The sequence below is a fragment of the Neophocaena asiaeorientalis genome, unplaced genomic scaffold (assembly GCF_003031525.2).
Source record: "Neophocaena asiaeorientalis asiaeorientalis breed wild unplaced genomic scaffold, Neophocaena_asiaeorientalis_V1.1 scaffold135, whole genome shotgun sequence".
Classification (NCBI taxonomy): domain Eukaryota; kingdom Metazoa; phylum Chordata; class Mammalia; order Artiodactyla; family Phocoenidae; genus Neophocaena; species Neophocaena asiaeorientalis.
The window spans coordinates 90855-115189 of record NW_020175190.1 but is presented as its reverse complement, the minus strand read 5'-3'; the positions used below and the strand labels follow the sequence as shown (position 1 = coordinate 115189).

Below are 24335 nucleotides of genomic sequence, written 5' to 3'. Positions count from 1 at the left end.
AAAAAAATTTAAGATGTGCATCTTAGTTCCAATGTGAATCACCATGCTTTATTGCTAAAGCAGACACTTAAATACTGCCCCAAATTTGCTTGTACCTTGATATTTCATGTTCTCTCATCTCTTGGAAAGTGAGGATGAACTGAGCTAGGTGAATTTTGGGGTCTTCTGTCCTACTTAAGTGGTTCAGGATTTTAAAAATGTTTGAGAAACAATAATTGAATTTAATTATCTTACTTTGTGAAAAAGGAAACTGAAGGCCAAAGGGACTAAATGGGCAAACACATACGATCAGTTAGAGCCTGTTCTTTTTCTTTCAAAATGGGCAGTGAAAGTTATATCAGAACACTGGTAAATTTAATTTAGCTCTTCTCTTTCACTGAGTTGTTCAGAATGTTTTTCTCGGGTTTAATTTAGTTTATTTTTAATTCAGGTGCAAACTGGAACATACAGTGCTGGATGAAAGAGGACTTGAAATTATTCATCTGTTATATGGAGTCATTATTTAAGAGTCCTTTCAAGAATTATGACCTTAAGGTCCATCTTTTATATCTTCTGTAAGTACCAAATAAATAAATTTGGACATTTCCATGACACAAGTTTTTTTGAAATGCAAGAGTTTCCATATGCAGAAGTAGATTATGAAAGCTCTTCTATCTCTGCATTTCCTTTTATATCAATGTACATTTCTGTACTTTTTATACAGCCATCTTCTCCATTAGGTTTCCTCTTTTCTCCTCATGTTGGTTCAGGTAGCAAAGCATTGCAGATATGGATGGGCGTATATTCTCAAAGAAGCGTGAACTCAATTCAGTAGTGTTAGATATTTGAGTGGAGAAGGGGAAATAGTTTATATTTATTTTTCTGGTGGATTTTTCTCTCATATTTGATCTTTTTATTATCTTAAAATGTAAGTGCTTTTTATTTATTTGTGCTAGGTAGAGAGCCATGATGGTGGTTTCAAACAGCCATACACTTATGATTCTAACAGCTAATATGTCATTCAATAATAATAATTCCAGTGATAATACATACCATTTCTATTTGAATTTTAACTCTTTAAAATTCATTCTCATTTGTTCTTTTATTTGATGCTTAAGAAGAATGTCACTCACCTCCCTCAGTTCTGCAGTTATTGAGGTCATATAATTAAGGGGCAGTGTGCTAGAAACTGTCCATATAAAGATGAATAGAGACAGAAAGTAGAATGATGGCTACCAGGGACTAGGGGAGGGGTAATGAAGAGTTCTTGTTTAAATGGGTTCAGAGTTTCAGTTTGGGGAGATGAAAAAAGTTCTGAAGTTGAATGGTAGGGATTGTTACCCAACAATGTGAATGTACTTAATATCATGAACTGTACACTTAAAATGGTAAATGTTATGTTATGTATATTTTACCACAGTAAAAAAATTTTTAAAGAAACAAAGATGTCAAGAAAAAGATGTATTCATAGACTTTACTAAATGTGTATTTTTTAAATCAATTTATTTATTTATTTTTGGCCGTGTTGGGTCTTCGTTTCTGTGCGAGGGCTTTCTCTAGTTATGGCAAGCGGGGGCCACTCTTCATCGCGGTGCGCGGACCTCTCACTGTCACTGCCTCTCTTGTTGCGGAGCATAGGCTCCAGACGCGCAGGCTCAGTAATTGTGGCTCACAGGCCCAGTTGCTCCGCAGTATGTGGGATCCTCCCAGACCAGGGCTCGAACCCGTGTCCCCTGCATTGGCAGGCAGATTCTCAACCACTGCGCCACCAGGGAAGCCCCACTAGATGTGTATTTTACATCAACTTTTAAAAATAACTGCAATGGTTGATTTATGTATTTATTCTCACTGTTTTGCCGTATGTTGTTCTATGTATTTTTAGACTATATTGTTGGGTGGATCTATGTTCTTAGTTGTTACATCTTCTTGATGTATTTTCCCATTAACCTTTATACAACATTCTTCTTTGTTTTGTATCTTTAGTTTTAAAAATATATTTTGTCTTATATATATATTTTTTATTATTTTTATTTATTTATTTTTCGGTACGCGGGCCTCTCACTGTTGTGGCCTCTCCCATTGCAGAGCAACAGGCTCCGGACGCACAGGCTCAGCGGCCATGGCCCACGGGCCCAGCCGCTCTGTGGCATGTGGGATCTTCCTGGACCGGGGCACGAACCCGTGTCCCCTGCATTGGCAGGCAGACTCTCAACTGCTGCCCCACCAAGGAAGCCCGTCTTATATTTTTTTAAAAAAAGAATAGTTATGATCTCTGCTCTTGAGCCACTCACAGGCTAGTGGTTGGGACAGATATGTACAAATATGTATCAAAATAGGGCTTCAGTTTTAGTGGTTACTGATGTGCACTTGGTAGGCACATGAAGGTGTGGGAGCACAAGACTGGTGTGAGAGCCTTATGTGGGGATGTCTAGAGCACTGGTGGCAAGAGGAGTGAAGGTTTCCCAAAGAAGGAGATAGCTAAGTTGAAACTTCAGGAATGAATAAGAGCTAATAACAAAAATATGTGGGCAGGTAGCATTGAGAAGCATATCAACATCACCTGGAAATATTTTAGAAATTTAAATTTGATAACTCTGTCCCAGAACTAGAATCAGAAATTTTGGGGGTGAGGCCCATCAATCTGTATTTTATCAAGCCCTTTAGATGAATCTGATGGAACTAAAATTTGAAAATTTCTGGTGTAAAGGTAAATAAGACAAATTTTAGAAGAAAATTTGCATAGCTGCTACCATCCCCATTATGTACTGATTATCAGACTGTAGTTAATATTTATAACTTATGTTAGACTGCTGGACTAATTTTTTTTTTGACCTCGCTGCAAGGCTTGTGGAATCTTAGTTCCCCACCAAGGGATTGAACCCGGGCCTCCAGCAGTGAAAGTGCTGAGTCCTAACCATTGGACCTCCAGGAAATTCCCTGGACTAATTCTTAAAGTCACCCCACAGGAGTAGCCCAGATAGGGTGCCCCTGCTGTCACATCTGGTCATTGAGTGTCTCTGTGATGATTTCCACCTCTAATGCTGGTCACTAGATGAATCTAGAAGCCCCTGCTAGCCCCTGCTGCTTTAATGAGTGCAATTCTCATTAGGGCCAGTGTCTTGAATGGGAGTATCTGATTGGTGAGAATGTGCCGTAGCTGCTAGTGTTTCAGCCTAACAGAAGAGTAGATATCCCAGGCAGATCCTGGGCAGCCAGGTGGATAAATGTCCACAACAGAATGACTGGGCTATAAATCTCTAGAGGCCCAAGAAGCCTGCTGCAGTAGTAAAGTGAGAAGGTAGAGGAGTAATGGGCAAATGCACAGCCAAAGGTGAACATGTAAAGGATGGGAAAGAATGAGCTTGTTTCTAGTCTATAGAAAATGACCCAGCAGGGAGAGAAAAATTGAAGATGTGGTAGAAGGGGACCCATTGAAGATACATGACAGAGAGTGAATGGTTCAATAGGCAAGTTCCAGAAAAAGAGCACAGATGAAGGGTTGGTCTTAAAACGTATTGAGAGAAGAAAGGAAGCACTGTGGTGGATGAGGATATATTTGACGTCTGGGCAGAAAGTTTCCTGCTTTATTAACCAAGACAGATTTTAGCTCAGAGAAAAGAATTCCTTTGCAATGTAGTACATTTTTGTGATGACCTGAATACTTTGGGTGATGATTAAAATCTCACTAGGTGCCTATTCAAGAGAATTTCAAATATTATCAGTGGGCTAGGGTAATGTGCTCAGTTTTAAAGCTCTGTGACTATGTGTAAGGATTTATATTTTATAATTTTTATAATGTATGGGCCATAGTTATGTCTGAGGTCTGCATTTTCTGAAAAAGATATTATATATGAATATGTCAGAACATCACCAAATTGCATAGTAAGTTAGCTACAGCTGCGAATTTGAACTTCAGTCAGCTAAGTAGTCATTGGTTTGTTCATCTAAATGGTAAGACCCAGAAAAATGAGAAAATTATGATAAACTAAATAGATTTTTCAACTTGCTCATATGATGAATTTAGCAGATTCTTTTGACCTGCTTTTATTTGAACTCAGGTTTCTAAAAAATATTAATACAGGAAAACCTAATTGCATGCAATTTGAGAAGCATTTTCTTTTCTTTTCTTTTTTTCTTGCCACTTTAATTGTTCTCTCCATTGTATGATTTGGTTAGTTTTACCGATTGTCACATACTATTTCCACCTTGAATTCTATTTTTGTGTGCATCTTTGGGCAATATATCTCCAAAAATTTAAATAAGACTCTTCAGATCAGGAGGAAGAGCTGGCCCATATAACAAATGAAACCTCTGTGGAAGAGGAAATCCATAAGGATGGTTACTATAGAAAAGTTTTCATCAAAATCACCTCCCCAAGACATTAGAGAATTCATGAGAGAAGTCTTTCAAATGCTTCCATGTGTAAATAAGTATGTATTTAAAAGGAACTAAAACCTAATGTTTATAAGGGACTTAAAGCCCTATAAATATGTCCCTTAAGGGAAAGCATTGTTTAAGGTCAGATATTAATGTTTGTCCGAGAAACTGAAGGAGAGATACCGTACAAATGTGTTATTTTTGAATTTTCTCTTAGACCTAGGAAGGAAATCCTCTTCTTCCTTTGTGAGGTGCCTATGTGTACATCAGACACTGAGCTTAGTGTAGGGAACAGTGTTAAACAGCTCAGACTCAACCCTTGCCTTCTTGGAGCTGATAGTAAAGACAAAGAACATAATAAAGTTTGAAAATGCTGTGATGTAATAAATATGGGGACTTTGAGAAACATATGCTAGAAGTATCTGCCTAGATTATAAGGGGGCAGAGAAGAATGAGTCAGAGAGAGTGAAGAGCATTTGCAAAGGAACACAGTCACATATAGACATTTGAGGACTTGAAAAGTTCTGTGGTTGGGAAGCTGGGGAATGATGAGAAATCAAGGTGGATGAATAAGCAAGGGTTGTCCAGGGAGTTTGGACTTTTGTAACTGCTAATACCTAGTTTACTTTGTCTCTTCACTGTCACTCTTGTCAGCATTCTTGGTGATTTCAGCATCAATCTGGATGATCTTCAATTTCTTGAAAGCTTTACTTTTACTCTTCTCTTTTTCATCCAACCTAGCTTACGCATTCTCATGGATCTTGTCATTAGCAGATAAGCTTGCTCTTTCTATAATCTCAGTTTCAAGGATCCCACTCTTTGACCATCTCTCCCCCTACCCGTCATGTCAGGCCTAGTCCCTCTGTCACCTCAGCCTCAGGAGTAAATCTCCATGCCCCTTGGCTCTGCTCTCTGGGCCCTTGGTTCTGCCCTCTGATTCGCCTTCCATTTTTTTTTGAAAAGTTACACATCTCTGCAGCTGAGTAGTTTTCTCAGCATGCTTCCGGTTGGCACAATTTTGGGAATCCAGTGGCTTTGTTTCATTTTGTACTCCTTCAGTCTAAGCTAGCAGTGTTTCTGCTACTGTAATTCTCTCACAAGATCACACAGCCTCCTGGGAATCTTACTGGGGTTCACTCCATTAGATAAAAGCCCGCAGGTCTCTTAGAAATAAGCTCTTCTCTTTGCTTAGAAGCCATTTCAAACATCCTTAGCCATCTGGAGAGGCTGGGAATTTTACAACTTTCAAGTCCTAGTTCCTTTGTTTAACAGCCCTTTTGTCAATGAATATCTCTCCTCTTGAAACAGTAAGGAACCAAGAGGCATTTTCAGCACTTGTTTGGAGATCTCCTGAAATAGATCACCAGATCAGTAGGCGCATTCTACACTGTCCACAGAACTGCCGATGTGTTACTTAGCTTTCGACCACTATGTAAGAAAGATTCCCTTTCCTCCAGTTTCCAATATCATGTCCCTCACTTCTTTTTGTGTCCTCGCTGGCAGTGTCCTCAAACTGTAGATTTCTACTAACAGTCTGTTCAAGGTGTTTTAGGTTTTCTCCATCATGCCTCTTCAAATACTTCCAGCCTGTGTCCATCACCTAGCTCCAAAGCCACACCCACATTTTTAGGTATTTGTTATGGCAGCATCCCACTTCCAGGTACCAATATCTTCCTTGGCTATCTATGCCATGTGATAAATTACCAAAAATTTAGTGGCTTAAAACAACAGTTATTCATCATTTCACAGTTTCTGTGGGTCAGGAATCTAGGTGCAGCTTAGCTGGGACATCTGCCTTAAGGTCTTTCACAAGGTTGCAATGCAGATGTCAGGTAGGAGTGCAGTTATTTCAAGGTTCAACTTCAGGAGGATCTGTTTCCAATCTCACTCCCTAGGCTTCCAAATTCCTCATGGGCCGCTAGACAGAAAGCCTTAGTTCCTTCCAGGCTGTGACTGGAGGCCTTCTTCAGTTCTTTGTCCTGTGTATTCTCCATAGAGCACCTTACAACATGGCAGCTGGCTTCCCTTAGAGAGAGCCAGAGAGACCCGCTGATGACCTTGTTTTTGATTTTCACTGGGAAAGCAGGAGGTGGAGGGGGCGGGTTCAAGTTTTTGCTTTTCTCACCAAAATCTACCAGCCTGCTCATGTCAGTGCCTATGCAGTTTCCTTGTTTTCTTTAGTTGCTGATGAATTCTCTGGGTTCCAATATAAAATGAACCCTTTCTTCTGTGTTTTGAGTCCCATCTCCTGTTGTCACTCAAGGACTTTGTTCTGGCAATTATCCCCTCTCTCTCCTGCATCATCAAGTTTTCCTCTCAGCCGATACACATGCTGCAGTAACTCCCACTTAAAACATAGATTTCCTTGATCACACATTTCCATCAAGTCATCACCCCATTTCACTACTCCCTTTAAAGAAAACCAAGTTTTGAACTATGTGAATACATATCTTCAGAAGTTAATATAAAAAGTCAGCAAAAGTGACTTCTGGCCATGAGGGAATAATAAGTTCTAGGATTACTCTTCTGTCATAAACAACTAGAAAAGTCGATAAAAGTAGAAAACATCTATTTTCAGATATTGGACAAAGGCAGAACAGAACGTGATTCCTGAGAGGAGGAAACAAAGTAAGTTCTATTTTACTCAGGTTTTCCGGGCTGGAGGCAATTTCCAGGACATGGCACAAGGCTGGGGAACTCAAGCAGAGCCCAGCAATATTGCTGAATTGAGGAGACAGAGAGAAGAGTTCAGAGGGTAAAAGGGGGCTTGATTCATAGGGCAGGGTACCTGAAGCAGGGAGGTACACAGGAGTTAGCACTGGGGTCCCCTTGATTCTTTGGCTGAATACCCATCTGTCTATGATCTTGGGCAAGAAAACTTCTAGGAAGAGAACAACTACCAGGAGCTGTAATCTAAGCAACTCCCAGAGGTCACACAGGGCCAGGAATAATGAAAGTTTCCAACAGGGAGACTTGGAGAGACCTTGTTGAATATCACTGACATTCAGTAGAAACCCCATAATAGCCACACTTTAAAAGTGGGGCCAGATTAGCCCTAGAGTCAAGGCTATTCTATACTCCCCCCAAAAAAGCTTAAAAGAAGCTTAAAAGGTTCACACTTAAGTCACTCAAGTAACTTAGCTGATTGCCAGAACAAAATTCAACATTCTTTAAGGCAAAACAACATAATCCAACACTCAATTGTAATATTCACAATGTCTGGAATCCAGTAAAAAATGGTACATATATGAAGGAAGAGGAAAATATAACCCCAAAAGAAAAAGTAGACAATAGAAGCAGACCCAGAAACGGCAGAGATAATAGAATTAGCAGTTAGTTTTAGCATGCTCCACGTGCTCAAGGGTATAAAGGAAAACATGAACATAATGAGGAGAGAAATTGACAATATAAAAAAGAACAACTGAAATTTTTAGAGAAGAAAGATGCATTATGTGTAAACAAAGGTGCTCAATGTTAATTGGGACATTTTAGGCATAGTGTTATTTAATTAAGAAACAGTGTGTGCAGGCCACAGTGCTAGGCTCTGTGAGAAGTACACTTTCCATTCTTTCTCTCTTAACCTTTTTTCTTTCCTTCCCCCTCCTTTTTTCCTCCTCCCTCGCTCCCTCCCTTCCTTCCTTCCTTTCTTCCTTCCTATCAAGATGGACTCATGGATTATTATTTTATTTTGTGAGCTATATTTAGTTACTATCATTATTTATTTTATTGCTCACACTGTCCCATATTTGGCAGTGGGTGCTTATGTAAACTGGCCTCTGTGTCCTTTTGATGTGTTAGATCTTTTTTTTTTTTTTTTTAAATAGGACTCCTTACTTTCTAGCACTACAAGATGTTTCAGGTTGATTTTATACTTTTCCTGCTCTGACACTGGTATCAGCCATTTTTCCAAGGAGCCCTGATTCCTTTCTATTGGAGAATGATGTTTACAAAGTGGTATCGGGGGGCTAGATGCTCACTGTTACTTGGGTGGTATTGTTTCTAGGCCCACTCAGCTACATAGTTATATGTATACATACACACAGTACACACATGATGTGTATATATAATACTCACAAGTCTATATTTTTATATCTCTCTGTATATACACATATTAAAAGCATATTAAAACCCAAAGAATGTTGGATTTTGTTCTAGCAATACTAATGTCTCTTGTTCTAGTTCAAAACCACAGGATCTATCCTAGCCTTTCTTTTCTTTCTTTTTTTTTTGTAACTCCTTTTTCTAGCAGTGAGAAATCTTGCTTCCTTTTCCAACAATATATTACCTAGTTGCTCAGTCCTAGAATACACACAAAGTAGTTTTGGAATAGCTAAGCCATACCACCATAGAAAACAAATAGGGTAAGTAGAGTGCAATGTTTGTTTAGACTTATTTTGCCTTTGCTAAAATCCTGTGTTCTGAAGTTAATTAGGATATCCCCTCCCCTTCTGCCTCAGGTGGTTGGATTGTTAACTTGATGCACATTTAGGTCTATTTGTTTTCGTTTGCATTCCTTTTTTATTTTCTTTCTTTGTTCTTCCTCCCTCTCATCCTTGTTGATTTTCCATTCGTTTGGTGATATTGTACATCTGATGAGTACTTTGTGTTTTACAGAATGCTTCTTAAATTTGTCTCCTTGATGAAATACATCTAAGTCAACTTCTCACCTGGGCCTAATTCATGAGGTCTGGACTGGATTTGCATTTCTATCAATTTCCAGACGATGCTGATGTTACTGGCTTGGGGACCATACTTTGAGAACCGCTGGTCTATGACACTTATTAAAAACAGATTCCTTGGCTCCAGACCTACTGAATTCTCCATGGAGGGTCCAGGAATCTATTATGATGAGACTAGTCTGGGACACTAACCTGTTCTTTGAAATTACTTGGGATTGGTAAACTAGATTTTGGGGAGTAACATTTGTATAGGTTACCAGTCTGAGATTTAAAATGTGACTTGATTAAATTCTACACAAAGCTAATGCTAAATTTTCCAATTCATGTTTATTGGTTGGCCCACTATGTTTTGCTCTCAGTTTATGTCACAATCAAGAACACTCATTTGGTGTTATTCCTATAATAATTTAGTATAGATCTTTGCTTAGAGAAACATTAATATATTCATAGAAAAATTTGAGGGGAACAAGTAATTTGATCAAAGGTCAGATGATAGAATGTGCTTTCTATAAACCATTTGTGGCTAAAAGATGAAATTTCAGTACTAATTATATATCTAATTTTTGAGTAGAAATATTGCCAAAATTGTGAAATTTGCAAAGAAGCCAAATTTAAAATTTATTTGACCAATTTTTTCACTATTTTCACTTGCAAGTAAAGTTTACTCACATATAGAGAAATTAAATAGTGACACTGAATTTGTGTGTGTTGGCAACGCATAAAATATTTTGCTGCGTAAACATTTTTCAAGAATTTCAGAAATTCTTAAGTTTTGGTTATTTTAAGCCAGTGTATCTCTTTCTTATTTTAAAAATTTGATCACTATTTTAACTTATACTACTTTAAAATTTTGATGGTTTAAAAGTAGCATTATCAAAATTTTAAAGTATCATTTTATGTTCATAAATACTTAAAACTTTTTTTTTTTTTCGGTACGCGGGCCTCTCACTGTTGTGGCCTCTCCCATTGCGGAGCACAGGCTCCGGACATGCAGGCTCAGCGGCCATGGCTCACGGGCCCAGCCGCTCCACGGCATGTGGGATCTTACCAGACCGGGGCATGAACCCGTGTCCCCTGCATCGGCAGGTGGACTCTCACCCACTGCACCACCAGGGAAGCCCCTGATGTTCATAAATACTTAAAACTTTAAAAAATCTTTTGGAAGGTAATAGAAGTTCTTATGCTGACTTTGGCAAGTAACAAGGCTGGTGTATTACAGGTTTCACACAAACTTGGAAAAACTTCTGCTGTCATAAATATGAGAAATATCTGATGTTTTCCTCAAGGAAAAAATAATTTGAAATAATTCTGTAATTCTCTAATATTCTGATTTATCGAAATATTAACATAATTCAGATTATAATTTTTCTTTAGTTGTGGCCATTAAAGTCTTTATCAATCCCCTAAATAAAATGACGATGGTAAAAGTGAAACTTATCTTGTAATGATAAGACAGCTTGTAATGATAAGACAGCTTGGGTGTGATGAAACAAGCACTGAACATGGAAGTATGAGACTTAAGATGAATTCCAGGTCTACGTTCTCTTTGAGCTCAGTTTTTTACTTGTAAAGTAGGTGTTATTAGTTCTCTCATAAGGGAACTAATAAGGTGGTTTGAAAAATTGAATTAGTGATCCTCAAGGTGTTTTGTGTACATTGCAAATATGTTATGTAATGAAATTTGATGATATATTTAATGTGGTTTCCTTATTTTTGTGTCTTTTGCCCATCAAATACCCACCTGTAGGGAGTACAAAATGTTTTTGGCCTATAGCTGGGATTAAAAATTTTTTTCTTAAAAGTCTAGAGAGTAAATATTTTAGACTTTGCCCACCATACTGTCTCTATCACAACCTTGTAGTCACAATTGATATGTAAATGAATGAGCACGACTGTGTTTATGGACACTGAAATTTGAATTTCATATAATTTACATGAATCATGGAATATTCTTCCTCTTTTCTTTGTATTGTTTTAAACCATTGGTTAATGTAAGAAGTCCTTCTAAAAACGGGTGTTATTTGGGCTGCAGGTTTTTCACCCCTGTTTAGAGCATTTGAAAACTAGGTTTAGGTTCATTCTTAGACTTTCATGATGGGGTTATCTGTTGGAGTGATTTGGGAAATTACTGAATGGAGTTTGTTTTTTTTTAAAAAAACACAAATTATGAAATACTACAATATATGTTGTATGTGTACATACTATATAATATATAATCATTGTATATAGTCATTATTATGAATATATATTTGCATATATTTAAATTGTAAAGAAAATGAAAATAGATTGATTAAATAGAACACAACAGTGAAGTGGTAGAGAAACCACAGAGTTAATTTCATTGGTAATCAGCCATATTCTACAAATGTCCACTGTATTTAGAAAAAGATGGCATTGGTGAGACCGTGTAAAGTAAGACGGTGTAATTCTAAGTTTTCTTTTTGTTTTAAAAAAGAAAAATATCACCAGAATTTCCTATCCTTTAAAAAATATTACTGGAGTATATGTGTCTTGTTTTCTGTTCAGTTCTATTTGTGGCTTAAAATTTGGGAGTTCTTCAGTCAAAGCATAATACAAGCTGCAAGCATATTTCTGACATAAATAACCACAATTCATTTAATTTGTTCCATACTCTTCTGATAAAAGCTTTTATTTTAATATTTGAAAAACACATAAAAGCCATGGTGTGATATTTTTAAAAATAACATTTCATTGGATTTGTTTAAAGATTTAGATAAAGTTGAAAGTGCTAAGTCATACCACCTCCAATTCAAAATGGAATTTCATGGGTGTATAGCCCTTTAAAGTTTTTAAAAATACTTTTATGGGGCTTCCCTGGTGGTGCAGTGGTTTAGAGTCCGCCTGCCGATGCGGGGGACGCAGGTTCATGCCCCGGTCTGGGAGGATCCCACGTGCCGCGGAGCGGCTGGGCCCGTGGGCCATGGCCGCTGAGCCTGCATGTCCGGAGCCTGTGCTCCGCAACGGGTGAGGCCACAACAGTGAGAGGCCCGCGTACTGAAAAAAAAAAAAAAAAAAACTTTTATGTAATTGTCTTTTATAGTCACAAAAACTTAATAAAGACAGATGGTTCAGGCATTTTCTCTGTATTACTGTTTAAGGAGAGCAAGGCTCACAAAGATGAACTTACTTGTCTATGGTGTTATGGTTCATAAACAAACAGAAAAACCTAATTTAGGTCTCAATGTTAATTTAGCGAGCTTCTTACAATAACAGTATCCCTTCCACAGTGCCCAGGATATTGCTTTGCACATCAAAATGTCTTGTAAATGTTCCTGATTGATGTTTTTTTTTTAGGACTAAAGGAATACTAAAGTCTAGCTCAGGAAACTTGAAAAATCTATCATAATTCAAAACACTTAATAATTCGTGGGGTGTGTATGGAAAGGTTAGGGTCCGTTTCTCTCATGTGTTTATATCTGAGTACTCATGTATAGGCTAGTTAGCACAGTTTCTAAAGCAACACTTTCTCCACGTTGAATTTTTAGTTAGTATATTTATCTCTTACAGCTTTTTCCTCCAAAGGGACTGAGGTCTTTTCTGAAGGCAGTGATCATGCCTAAATATTAATACTCTCTCCCTGTCCCCAGGTTCTTTAAAAAGCGTGCAGTGGCTTGGATACGAGGCAGCAGGTGTTTATGGACAGAATGGGGGTAGCTCAAGCAAGACAGGGAATATGAGGCATGGATACCCCCCGCCCCTGCCATGAACTTCCACCCTAAATTAAGACTTCTCATTTATACCAAGGCTTAGACTCTCCATGGGATGAGGCAGATTAAAAAAACAAACACGAAAAAATCAGAAATAACAACTGTCTGTGTCTTGGTTGCAGGCTGTATTCTCTATGCCTTGAGTTGGGTAACCCTATAAGATAATTACAGTTATTTTTTAAAGTTAACCCATTCATTTGTAGGTTTACGGTGATAGGCAAAGTATTGCTTGAAAACTTTTCCCTAGGGCTTCCCTGGTGGCGCAGTGGTTGAGAGTCCGCCTGCCGATGCAGGGGACACGGGTTCGTGCCCCGGTCCGGGAAGATCCCACATGCCGCGGAGCGGCTGGGCCTGTGAGCCATGGCCGCTGAGCCTGCGCGTCCGGAGCCTGTGCTCCGCAACGGGAGAGGCCACAACAGTGAGAGGCCCGCGTACTGCAAAAAAAAAAAAAAAAAAAAAACTTTTCCCTAGATTTCCTTTTTTCTGTAAACAGCTTTTCTGACATATAAGAATATAAAATAAACTGTACATATTTAGTGTAAACGTATAAGTTTTGATATATGAAACCACTCATAAAGTCTTCACCATAATAAAGAAAATGAATCTATTGTCAATCACAAAATTTCTTCTTGCCCCTTTGTAATCCCACCCTCTACTCCTACCTGTGGTACCCTACCACCAGCTCCACCTCCCATCCCCCACTGTCCCCAGGCAATGACTGATCTGACCCTTTCTGTAACCAAAGGTTTCTTTGCATTTTCTAGAATTTTATATAAATGCATTCCTACAGAACTTTTGTCTTGCTTTCACATGGCATGATTATTTTGAGATTCATTAATGCTGTGTGAATCTACTGGCAGTCCATTCCTTTTCATTGCTGAGTAGCATTCCATTATATGAATATACCACAGTTTGTTTGTCTACTCACCTATTGATTGATAAATGAGTTGTTTACAGGTTTTGGCTCTTACAAAGAAAGCTGCTACAATTCTCTGTACTTGTTTGTGTACATATCTCTGTAAGGATATATGCTTTTACTTCTCCTGGATGAATGCCTGGGAATAGAATATGTAAATTATATAGTAGGTGTATGTTTAACAACTTAAGAAATTGCAAAACTGTTTTCCAAAGTTGTATCATTTTACATTCCTACCAGCAGTGTATTAGAGTTCCAGTTCCTGCATACCTCTTCAATATGTGATATGATGAATCTTTTCAATTTTGACCATTCTAATATGTGGATAGTAGTATTTCATTGGGGTTTTAATTTGCATTTCCTGAATAACTAGTGATTTGGGGCTTCTTTTCACATGTTTCTTTTCATTCTATGTATTCTGTGGAGAAGTGACTATTGACATTTTGGCCTATTTTTAATTGGATTTTTAAATATTATTATTGAGTTATGAAAGTTCTTTATATCTTCTGGATTCAAGTCCTTTATTAGAGAGATGACTGGCAAATGTATTCTCTCAGTCTATGACTTGTCTTTTGTTAGTTTTTATCTTTCACAGTGTCTTTTGAAGAACAGAAGTTTTCAATCTTGATAGAAGTCCAATTATCAATTTGTTCTTTTTCTTTTTTAACATCTTTATTGGAGTATAATTGCTTTACAGTGGTGTGTTAGTTTCTACTTTATAACAATATCAATTTGTTCTTTTATGGATCATGCTTTTGTGTTTCATCTAAGAAATTCTTATCTAAACCAAGGCCACAAAAATTTTTTCCCATATTTTCTTCTAAAAGATTCATAGCTTTAGACTTGACATTTGGATTGATGATCATTTTGAATTAATTTTTAGATCTGATGGGGGGTATGGATTAAAGTTGCTTTTTGGGGTGGGGAGCATGTAGATATCCCACTGTTCCAGCACAATTTATTGAAAAGATTACTTTTTCTCCACAGAACTGCTTGTACCTTGGTAGAAAATTGATTGTACATATAGGTGCTGGTCTCTCTTCTGTTCCATTAATCTATTTTCCTATCTTTACACTCATACTCCAATGGCTGATTATTGTAGCTTATTAGCTGTAACTTCTTGTTTTATTACTTTAGTGGTGGCTTTAGGATTTAGAATATAGTAGGTCTTTTGACTTATTATAGTTGAACTGATATTATACCTCTAGCTGCTATGACACCACTTCGTGTATAGTAGAAGAACATTACAACTGTGTACTTACAGATCTCCCCCTTCCCCAAGTTTGGTACTAATGTCATACATTTTACTTCTACCTATGTTATAAACCCAACACTACATGGTTATTATTTTTGCTTTAATCAGTCAATAAATATATACCCTTTTAGTTAAATTTCATTTCTTTATGTGGAACCAGACTTCTATCTACTAACATTTTCTTTTTGCCTGAAGGACTTCCTTTAGCATTTTTTATAATGCAGGTCTGATGATAATGAGTTATTTCCATTTTGGCATGTCTGAAAAAGCCTTTATTGCATGTTTATTTTGAAAGATATTTTTACTGCATATAGGATTTAGGATCACAATTTTTCTTTCCTTTCAGTACTTCACTGTCTTCTTGTTTATTTTTTTTTGCGGTACGCGGGCCTCTCACTGTTGTGGCCTCTCTCACTGCGGAGCACAGGCTCCGGACGTGCAGGCCCAGAGGCCATGGCTCACGGGCCCAGCCGCTCTGCGGGATGTGGGATCCTCCCGGACTGGGGCACAAACCCGTGTCCCCTGCATCGGCAGGCGGACTCTCAACCACTGCGCCACCAGCGAAGCCCATTGTTTATATTATTTCTGATAGCTAACCTGCTTTAACCCTTGTCTTTGTATCCTTGTTATAATGTATCTTTTTTTCCCAGATGCTCTTTAAGCTGAGTGTGCAGAATAGCTGCCCTCAATTTGGATATTGTGTCCTACATTTTAAATATATCCAGTGCTTTCACATCTCTGTTAATATTTAGCTCTTCTTTTTCCATATAGGCTTGAAGTATTAGAAGAGTCACCTCTGCTCCCCCAGAAAAGCAGTTTTCAGATTGTTCAGTGCAACTGCAGTGTTCATGAATGTTGTGAATGTCATGTGCCCGTGCCAACAGTCAAAATCAATTACACCCTTCTTATGTATTTGAAAATCACATCTGGTGGAGTAATTTTTCACTCACCTCCAATGTCAGTTCAGCCCATTAATGTTGGTAAGTTGTGCATAAAAAAGATAATAGATATCAACATCAGTCATACAAACAGGTTGAAGATTGCTTACAAAATTTTTCACTAGCTTATCTTGCTTTGCCCAACACTCTAAAGATGGTAAGTGTAGTTCTAGGGAGTATTAAAAGCAGCTTCTGGAATGATTTAACAGCAGTATAGATATCTCTGCAATTGTAACTTAAATTCTTTTTGAAAACAGTTTGATTTCTTTAAATCCTGGATCCGTCTAATGAATATTTATTGCTTGGTTATTACTTTTTCACATCTCGGATAACTATTTCTGAAAATAATTGAAAGCTTGTTTTTACCTGAATTTATGCCTTCAGTAAGCATTTCTTAGAGGCTCATGGGTGTCAGCCACTGGCCTAGGAGCTGGGGAAACAATGGTGAATACCTCACAGAACAGGGGCAGAGAGTAGTGGGCAGAGAGAAACAGTAAAAACATAAACAAATAATTTGCTGTACAAATCTGACCTTAAGAAAAACTCAAATAATAGGCAAAGGCCCATATTTTCAGTGCAAAGATTCCCCAAATTTATTTGATCAACTGGAATGTATAATTACATATATTCAGTGTATTGAATTATTCAGTGTGAATAATATAGGCGAATGTTAACAAACTATTAACTCAGTTTTGTATGTGTATATTAAATTATATATTACATATGATACATAATTTTACGGTGCTACTATTTTACATTTACATTTCCTAAAACGATTGTATACAAACGCTTTATATGCATCTCTGCATCATTGTTTTTGACATCACTAGAGCCACTTTTCCAAGTATCTGACACACTTTCGCACACCGCTTTACCTTCACTTCTGTCTAAGTTACTGAGGAAATAGCACTTTTTGAATCTGCATATGACATCATATTTAACATTAAGACTTTAAAATAACTTGTCCTCTAGGGATATATTTGTGATCTCCACAATGTAATTACAATGATATCCAAGGAATTCAGTCATGACGTTATACCACAGGGAAAAATACAAAATCTATAAAGTATCATCATTTTCTGTTTTTAAAACCAGTTCTCTCTGGTGATTTTTAGAAATATTTAGAGCCAGCATTGAATTAAATTGTTTTTAAAAGTAAAGTAGTTAAGAGAAGTTGCTGCGATAGACTTTATAAGAACCTTAAAAATGATTTTGTCTTATTTCGGATAATTTTGGGGAAAAAATCTTGCCTCGTATTGGGATATATGTGATAATATTTTTAAAAGTGCTATGAAAGAAATAAGAGAAGTTGTGTGATGGAGAATGTCAGGTGTAGGGGCTATTATTTCAGTTATAGATGTCCTCTTTTAGAAGATAGCATTTAAGCTGAAAGAAAAGAGATGGCCATGCGAAAACAAAAGGTGCTCCAAGCAGGAAGAATAGCACTCATAAAATTCCTGGGATGGAATGAGCTTGGAAGTTGGAAGAACCAAATACAAGACTCTTTTGCATGGAATGAATGAAGTAGGAGAATATTTAGAGATACGGTTAGAGAGTCATCTGGGTTCAGGTCATACCATAAACCAGGGTTACAACTTTTGGATTTTATTCTAATTGCAATGGAGGCATTTGAACCAGGAGAGTGATATGATCAAGGGTGTGTGTGTGCATGTGTGTGTGTGTACGCATGCCTATGTTTAAAATTTATGCTGCATGTGAAGAAGGAAATTGATGAGGAAGGAAGGAAGGATAGTTGCAAGAGTAGAAGCAGAGGAATCAGATAGGAAGCTGTTGGAATTGTCCCATTGGCTTAGGGTTGTTGCAGTGGAGAAGTAAAGAAATGATCAGGCTTGGGATCTATTTAGGAGATGGTGCTGACTGAACGTTCTAGTGGATTGGGTATGGAGTGTGAAGGACAGAGAGGAATCAAGGATAATAGTTAGGCTTGGACCTGGGTGGTACCAGAATAGTGGTACCAGATGCTGAGATGGGGATATTAGAGACGATTAGGTGTGTGACATACTATGTTTGAGATGCTTATTAGAAACCGAAGAGATGTTGAGTATGTAGTTGGATATATGAGCCTGGAGTTCAGGGGAGATATATATTTGGGAGTCTGTAGCATACAGATGTTTATGGGATTGTATGAGAACACATATTTAGAGTTCAGTGAGAGAAAGACTGAGGGATGATCAGAGAGAAAAGAGGAGTAAAGGAGTGTGGTGGCCTGGAAGCCAAGTGAAAAAAGTATTTCAGCTACTCACGGAACAAGCAGTAGGAATACTGCTGAGAGATGGAGTAAAATGAATCAGACAGTTGACATTGGATTTGGCAAAGTGTAGTGACCTTGGTAAGAGTAGTTTCAGTGGACTAGTGAGAAGAAAGACCTGATCAGAATAGGTTGCTCAGGAAAATGGGATGCAAAGTGGAGAAAGTGAGTATGCCAGCTCTTTGGAGGAATTTTCCTCTGAAAGAAGCAGGTAGATGAGGTCTGGGACTGAGTACATAGGGGGTCCAGGGAAAGATTTATTTTTAGATTTCTAATATGAAGACATATATGTATGCAAATAGGAAATGTAAAATAGTTTATAATTTCACTTCTGTTTGGTGTCTGTTTTCTGTCTTATTGGTCACGAGAACTCAGTGAATTTCACCTGTTGTTTCTGGACTTTACGGTTTAGATATACCTGCTTTAAAGTAACTAAAATTTGTAATATGTCACAGAAAGTAAAAACTTCATTAATTTTGACTCAAGGAAAGAAAAAAAACTATGACTAAATTCATGAAAATATGGAATGTGTAAAGAATGTGCCATTTTATTTCTTGAAAATAAAAGTCAGTAAATATTTCAATGTAATGGTGATTTCTGTGTTCATGAATAATTCCTGTTAATCACAAAAATCTTGAAAGCATAGAGATGCACAAAGAAGGAAAATTATTTTATTCATTTATTATCTACTATTTTGGCATTTATTTCTAATTTAATATGTATTTACAAATATCCTTTAACTTATACATTTTAATAAATCAGGAATCCAAGTACAGATGTTGTTTAATAAACTTTTAAAACTAACAGTATTAAACATTTTCAATATTATTCTCTAATATGATTTTTAAAGGCTGTATAGATTTCCCTTAAAGGGATGAATCATTATTTATTCAATCAATCCTTTATCGTAAGATGTTTGCGTTGTTTCTACAAATGATTTAAAGGTTATATTCTATGTTTAAAGCCACACACACACAAATCTCCATGTATGAATATACACAAATGCATAGGCATACATAAAAACACATATACACATGAACTCAGAAATTATAAACTGAGTTAAATACCCTATTAGGATAAGAAACTCCAGCCCCATTTCTGGTGACAAGCCAGGGCCTGCTAATGCTGTGTTTACTGCATGTAAACTGTGCATGGTTTGGGCTATTTGAATGGGTATATCTGGATTTGTTGTATTTTAAAAGTAATAAATATACTGAATTTGCATGCATGTTTACATGAATTTGCATGAATATATGCATTGATTTTTGCATGCAAAAGTTATATGCATTTTCCAAATAGTGCTCTGTAATATACTTTTTCCACTTGTCATTTGCTAAAACAGTGGGTTTTGTCGGGGAGGATTCAAATAAGCATAGCAAAAGCTAGAAAGCTAGGTTAAATAAAGTAAGGCAGGCTTTTTTACAGCAGGAATTCACATTTTTCAAAATAACATCATTTACTGGTTTATAGTTTTTACCATGTAGGGAAAAGGAAATGAAGATACATGGATTGCTATAGTAAGGTACAGGAGTAGAACCAATATTTTGGTTCTGTAAGTAGCCTTTGAATAAAGACATTTTAGTTGAAAGAATAGGATATGCTAAAAACTCATTTTGACTTCACTTTATGATTATCATGAAAATGACATGACTTAAAAGTGTTCTTTTTTTTTTTCTTAAGTGAAGCCTGATCCACCATTAGGTTTGTGTATGAAAATCACAGATACTGGTAATTTAAAGATTTCTTGGTCCAACCCAACATTGGTACCATTTCAACTTCAATATCAAGTGAAATATTCAGAGAATTCTACAAAAAATATGAGAAAAGTAAGTATATTTTAGTAAATAAAATGAAAAGTTGAGAAGAAATTAAGGAAAGGTGAGACCCCCCTCCCAATCCCATACAGAACACCTCTGCATACCAAATGTGCATACTGCTTCTGGCGCAGAATCAGTCATAATTTAATGTCATACCACTGGCTTTCATTCAAGAGCAGCATAAGAAATGAGCATATATACAGCATTTCTGCATCTTCCATAAAATGATTTTAGAAAAATTGTTTGATGTTACTCAATATGTCTTACATGTAGATCCATGTTATATTCTGAGGAGCATGACAAATTCCTCCCAGAATTTACTGCGAGGAAAAGTTTCTTTTCCAAAAGTTTATGTATATTAAATTAATTCTCTCTCTCTCTCTCTCTCTCTTCTTCTCACCCTTCCTCTCACTCTCCTTCTCCCTCTCCCTCTCATTAACACCACACACACACACACACACACACACACGCACAACTAATGGCTACAAGAAGTTCAGATACAGAATTATTGAATTCATAACTATAATATTTTCACGTAAAGACCTTCTCTGGTTTCTGATTTTACATGTCATCCTTATTTTGTCTTATTGCTCAATATATTTCTTTACATGCAGTACAAACATGTATAGTGTGTCAAATCCTTTTTTCATTCTTTCAGTAAGTATTGAGTGCCTACTAGGTGCCAAGAACTCAGGATCCATTGTGTAGTAGAACAGGATGAGGGGAGCTTGGGAATGCTAGCGGGAGAGGGTGGGTTGAAATATTAAATGGAGGTAGGGGAAGCTCTCCTTGAGAAGGTGATATTTGAGCAGGGATTTGAAGGAAGTGGTGATGTAGATATCTGGGAGAATTGGAGTCTAAATAGAGAAAATAGCAATTCAGAGGCCCTAAGCTGGATGAGAAGCTGGAGGCCAGGGTGGTGAGTGAGGGCAGTAGTATTAGTGGATGATCAAAGAGGGGGAGGGGAGGAGGAGGTCATAAAGAGCCTTGTGGGCCATGCAAAGACTTCGGCACTGTAATTTGTGAAACTAATTGTTATCTAATTTAGAGGTAAAAACCTGTCTTTTTAGATCTGGGCTAATTTTTTAAGACTTTATATTCATAAAGAACAGAATGAGAATCCAGTGTCATGTATGGAAAAAGCAGTTGAGGCTTCTCTGGGCTTTAGCTTTCTTATCTGTAAAATGGAGACAATAGGATTTTAACTACAGGTGATCTGAAATTGTTTAATGCATTTCTGATGCTTTTCGCCATTTTTAGTCTGCAGTGCTCCACAGTCTTAATGAGCCAGGGAGTTCAGTATCTTTGGAGTACATCATTGGTTGTTTCATGCAGTTAGGTCTCTTAGATATTTTGATTCACTATAGCTGATCATCAGCCTTGGGTCCTGAAAATTATTCATGCCCTCCTTCTGTGACACTTTGCTCTAGGAATGCTTATAGTTCTCTGTCCACCCCTGTGCATCATCTTCTACCGTGTGTGTTACAGATGTCAGCAGAGGCTTGAAGCTTCCCACTGACTTTAGCTGTATCTCTCAAATTCTGAGAGGTCAGCATTCATTATCATTCAGTTAAATGCTGATTATCATTGTGATTTTTGCCTTGGACTTACAGGCTATTTAAAATGTTATTGACTATTGTCAGTCAAACATTTGTTATTGGGTTATTGATTTCTTTTAAATTCCACTGTGGCCAGCTAACTACTCTGTAAGATTTTAATTCTTTGAGATTACTCGAGACCTGCTTGTGATCAGTTTTGGTAAAGGTTTCACACCGACCTGATGCTCTGCTGTTTTCAAATAATATTTAACAGGCTGATGAGATTGTCTCAGCTACATCTCTGCTAGTAGACAGTGTGCTTCCTGGGTCTTCGTATGAGGTTCAGGTGAGGAGCAAGAGACTGGATGGCCCAGGAATCTGGAGTGACTGGAGCACCCCCCTTACCTTTACCACACAAGGTAGGTTTTATAAGAGTCACTTCTACTGACAGGGGAATATGGTTCTTGAACTTGCCTTTGGCATATTATATGCATCTTAAATTTTGTGGCAGTAAACCTAAAGGAGGAACACCATATTAACTTTTTTTTTGTGTGTGGTACGCGGGCCTCTCACTGTTGTGGCCTCTCCCGTTGCGGAGCACAGGCTCCGGACGCGCAGGCTCAGCGGCCATGGCTCACGGGCCCAGCCGCTCCGTGGCATGTAGGATCTTCCCCGACCGGGGCATAAACCCATGTCCCCTGCATCGGCAGGCGGACTCTCACCACTGTGCCACCAAGAAAGCCCCAGTTTTCATATTTTTAAAGGTATCTTTAACATCAGAAAAACTGCAATTTATTCACAGCTTCCTCGTGGAGTTGAGGTGCAGTATTTTACATAGAGGTCCAGGAGTCTAATGGTGCTAGCCCTGGCACAAACCAGGTTGTGACTATAGGAAGGCAGTTCATGGTCCTTTGACTAGTTGTCTGATCTGTCAAATGTGCAAAAATTATTCCTACTCAAACTCACTCAGGTTGATTATGGATATATGGAGATAGCAAGTACCATGTGAAACACTCAGCAGATGTTCAACACATTTAACTTGTGCAACATCCCACAATACTACCATTAACAGCTAGCCTTTTACTCGTTCAACACAGGTGTGTCCCTCTAGTGACTGTAGACATCCCAAACAGAAAAACCTGAAAATGAGTGAGGAATAAATCCAGACAGTGAGCAAACGGCTGCTCCAAAGGGCAGAATTTGTTGATTTAGCAATGAGTGTAAAGTTAAGCTTACTAATTTAACAAACTTGGATAGCTCCTATGCCACTAAGTGGTACTATGCGATTATTAAGGGAAAGACAGAAACTTGCCAAATAGAAAGTAGACTAGGACACCAAGAGTGGGGAGAAAATCTTATACATTTTAGTATCTCCCAAGCACATTTCTCTATCACAGTATTGTCTACTGTAATGATGTAATGCATATTAAATCACAAATAAAAGGTAGAAGTAGATAGATAATTCCTTACTGATTAATAATAATAATATTGACAATTATAGGGTGCCTCCTGTGTTTAGGCACTGTTCTAAGTGCTTTGCACGTACTATCATTTTATCCTTTCAACAGCCCTGTGAGATAGGTACTGTTATTCCTGTTTCATAGACAAATTGAGAGTTAGATAGGGTTAAATAACTTGTAAAAGTTAATGCAGTTAGAAAGTAGCCTAATTCCAAAGTTCATGTTTGTAACCACTAGTAAAACAATTAAGTGCATAAATGTATAATTATGCAAGATTTCTGGTGGCGCTAAAAATTGATTCTTAGGGCGCAGCGGTTGAGAGTCCGCCTGCCGATGCAGGGGACACGGGTTCGTGCCCCAGTCCGGGAGGATCCCACATGCCGCGGAGCGGCTGGGCCCGTGAGCCATGGCCGCAGGGCCTGTGCGTCCGGAGCCTGTGCTCCGCAGCGGGAGAGGCCACAACAGTGTGAGGCCCGCGTACCGCAAAAAATAATAAATAAATAAAAAATAAAATTGATTCTTAAAGCTAGTAAGCAGTAAGCTGAATTACATAGAGTATTTCAGTGGAACACCTCATTTCCTTCATGATTCCTGGTAAATGAGGTTTTAGTGCTGCTTAGGTTTTTTAGGTTTAGGTTTGCTGAGTTACGTTGGCTGCAATGTCTGCACTTCACAGTGCTGACCACACTTGAGGTTTATTCCCTGAAAGGTGTGCAACAGCAAAGTATGTCTCCAAACTCGGGGACTTCCTGTTCTTGTGTAAAGGGATTTGAATCCTTCTCCCTCAAGTCTAGTTACCTAATATTATTAGACTCACCTCCATTGTTCACTAATAGGTGCTGTAACGGCATCCACCAAACAGAAACATTCTGTAAGATTGAGGTGTTAATTTGTTTAGAATGAGTTAGCACACCCACCTTATCATTTTCAAACAGTTTGGGTTTGTTTTTAAAAAAAAAAATAGAGGTTACTTGATGTATTACTGCAGACAGAATGCTAATTCTCAGTACCTTTGTAACTACTACTTTTTATTCATTAATATATTAAAAGTGAACCTACCAAGTTCACAGTTAATGAAGCATTGACTATTCCTAGTCAAGGAATTCTTACAGATTCTTTTATTTATTTTTAAATGGGGTATGAATCCCTTTATTTTCTAATTTTGTAGGTCTTATGTCTTTTTTAAAAAAAATTAGTTTGTTTTTTTGGCCACCCGCCATGTGGGACCTTAGTTCCCCAACCAGGGATGGAATCCACGCCCCCTGCATTGGAAGTGTGGCGTCTTAACCACTGGACCGCCAGGGAAGTCGCATCTTATGGATTCTTTTAAAGTGAATTGGATAGGTTCTTTCCCTATAGCTGTTGGGAGATCTTGGGCT

At 37.7% G+C, this 24335-nt stretch overlaps 1 protein-coding gene across 3 annotated transcripts in view; it reads left to right on the top strand.

The window, feature by feature from the left end:
- Window positions 1–24335, top strand: part of LEPR (leptin receptor) — a 91722-nt gene that overhangs the window by 30750 nt on the left and 36637 nt on the right. For all 3 annotated transcript variants that reach the window (XM_024764763.1, XM_024764766.1, XM_024764765.1), the window contains exons 4-7: window positions 431–554; window positions 15706–15914; window positions 19822–19967; window positions 21771–21915. In XM_024764763.1, coding sequence (XP_024620531.1) covers window positions 431–554; window positions 15706–15914; window positions 19822–19967; window positions 21771–21915 — 624 coding nt within the window. The remainder of the gene's footprint in view (window positions 1–430; window positions 555–15705; window positions 15915–19821; window positions 19968–21770; window positions 21916–24335) is intronic.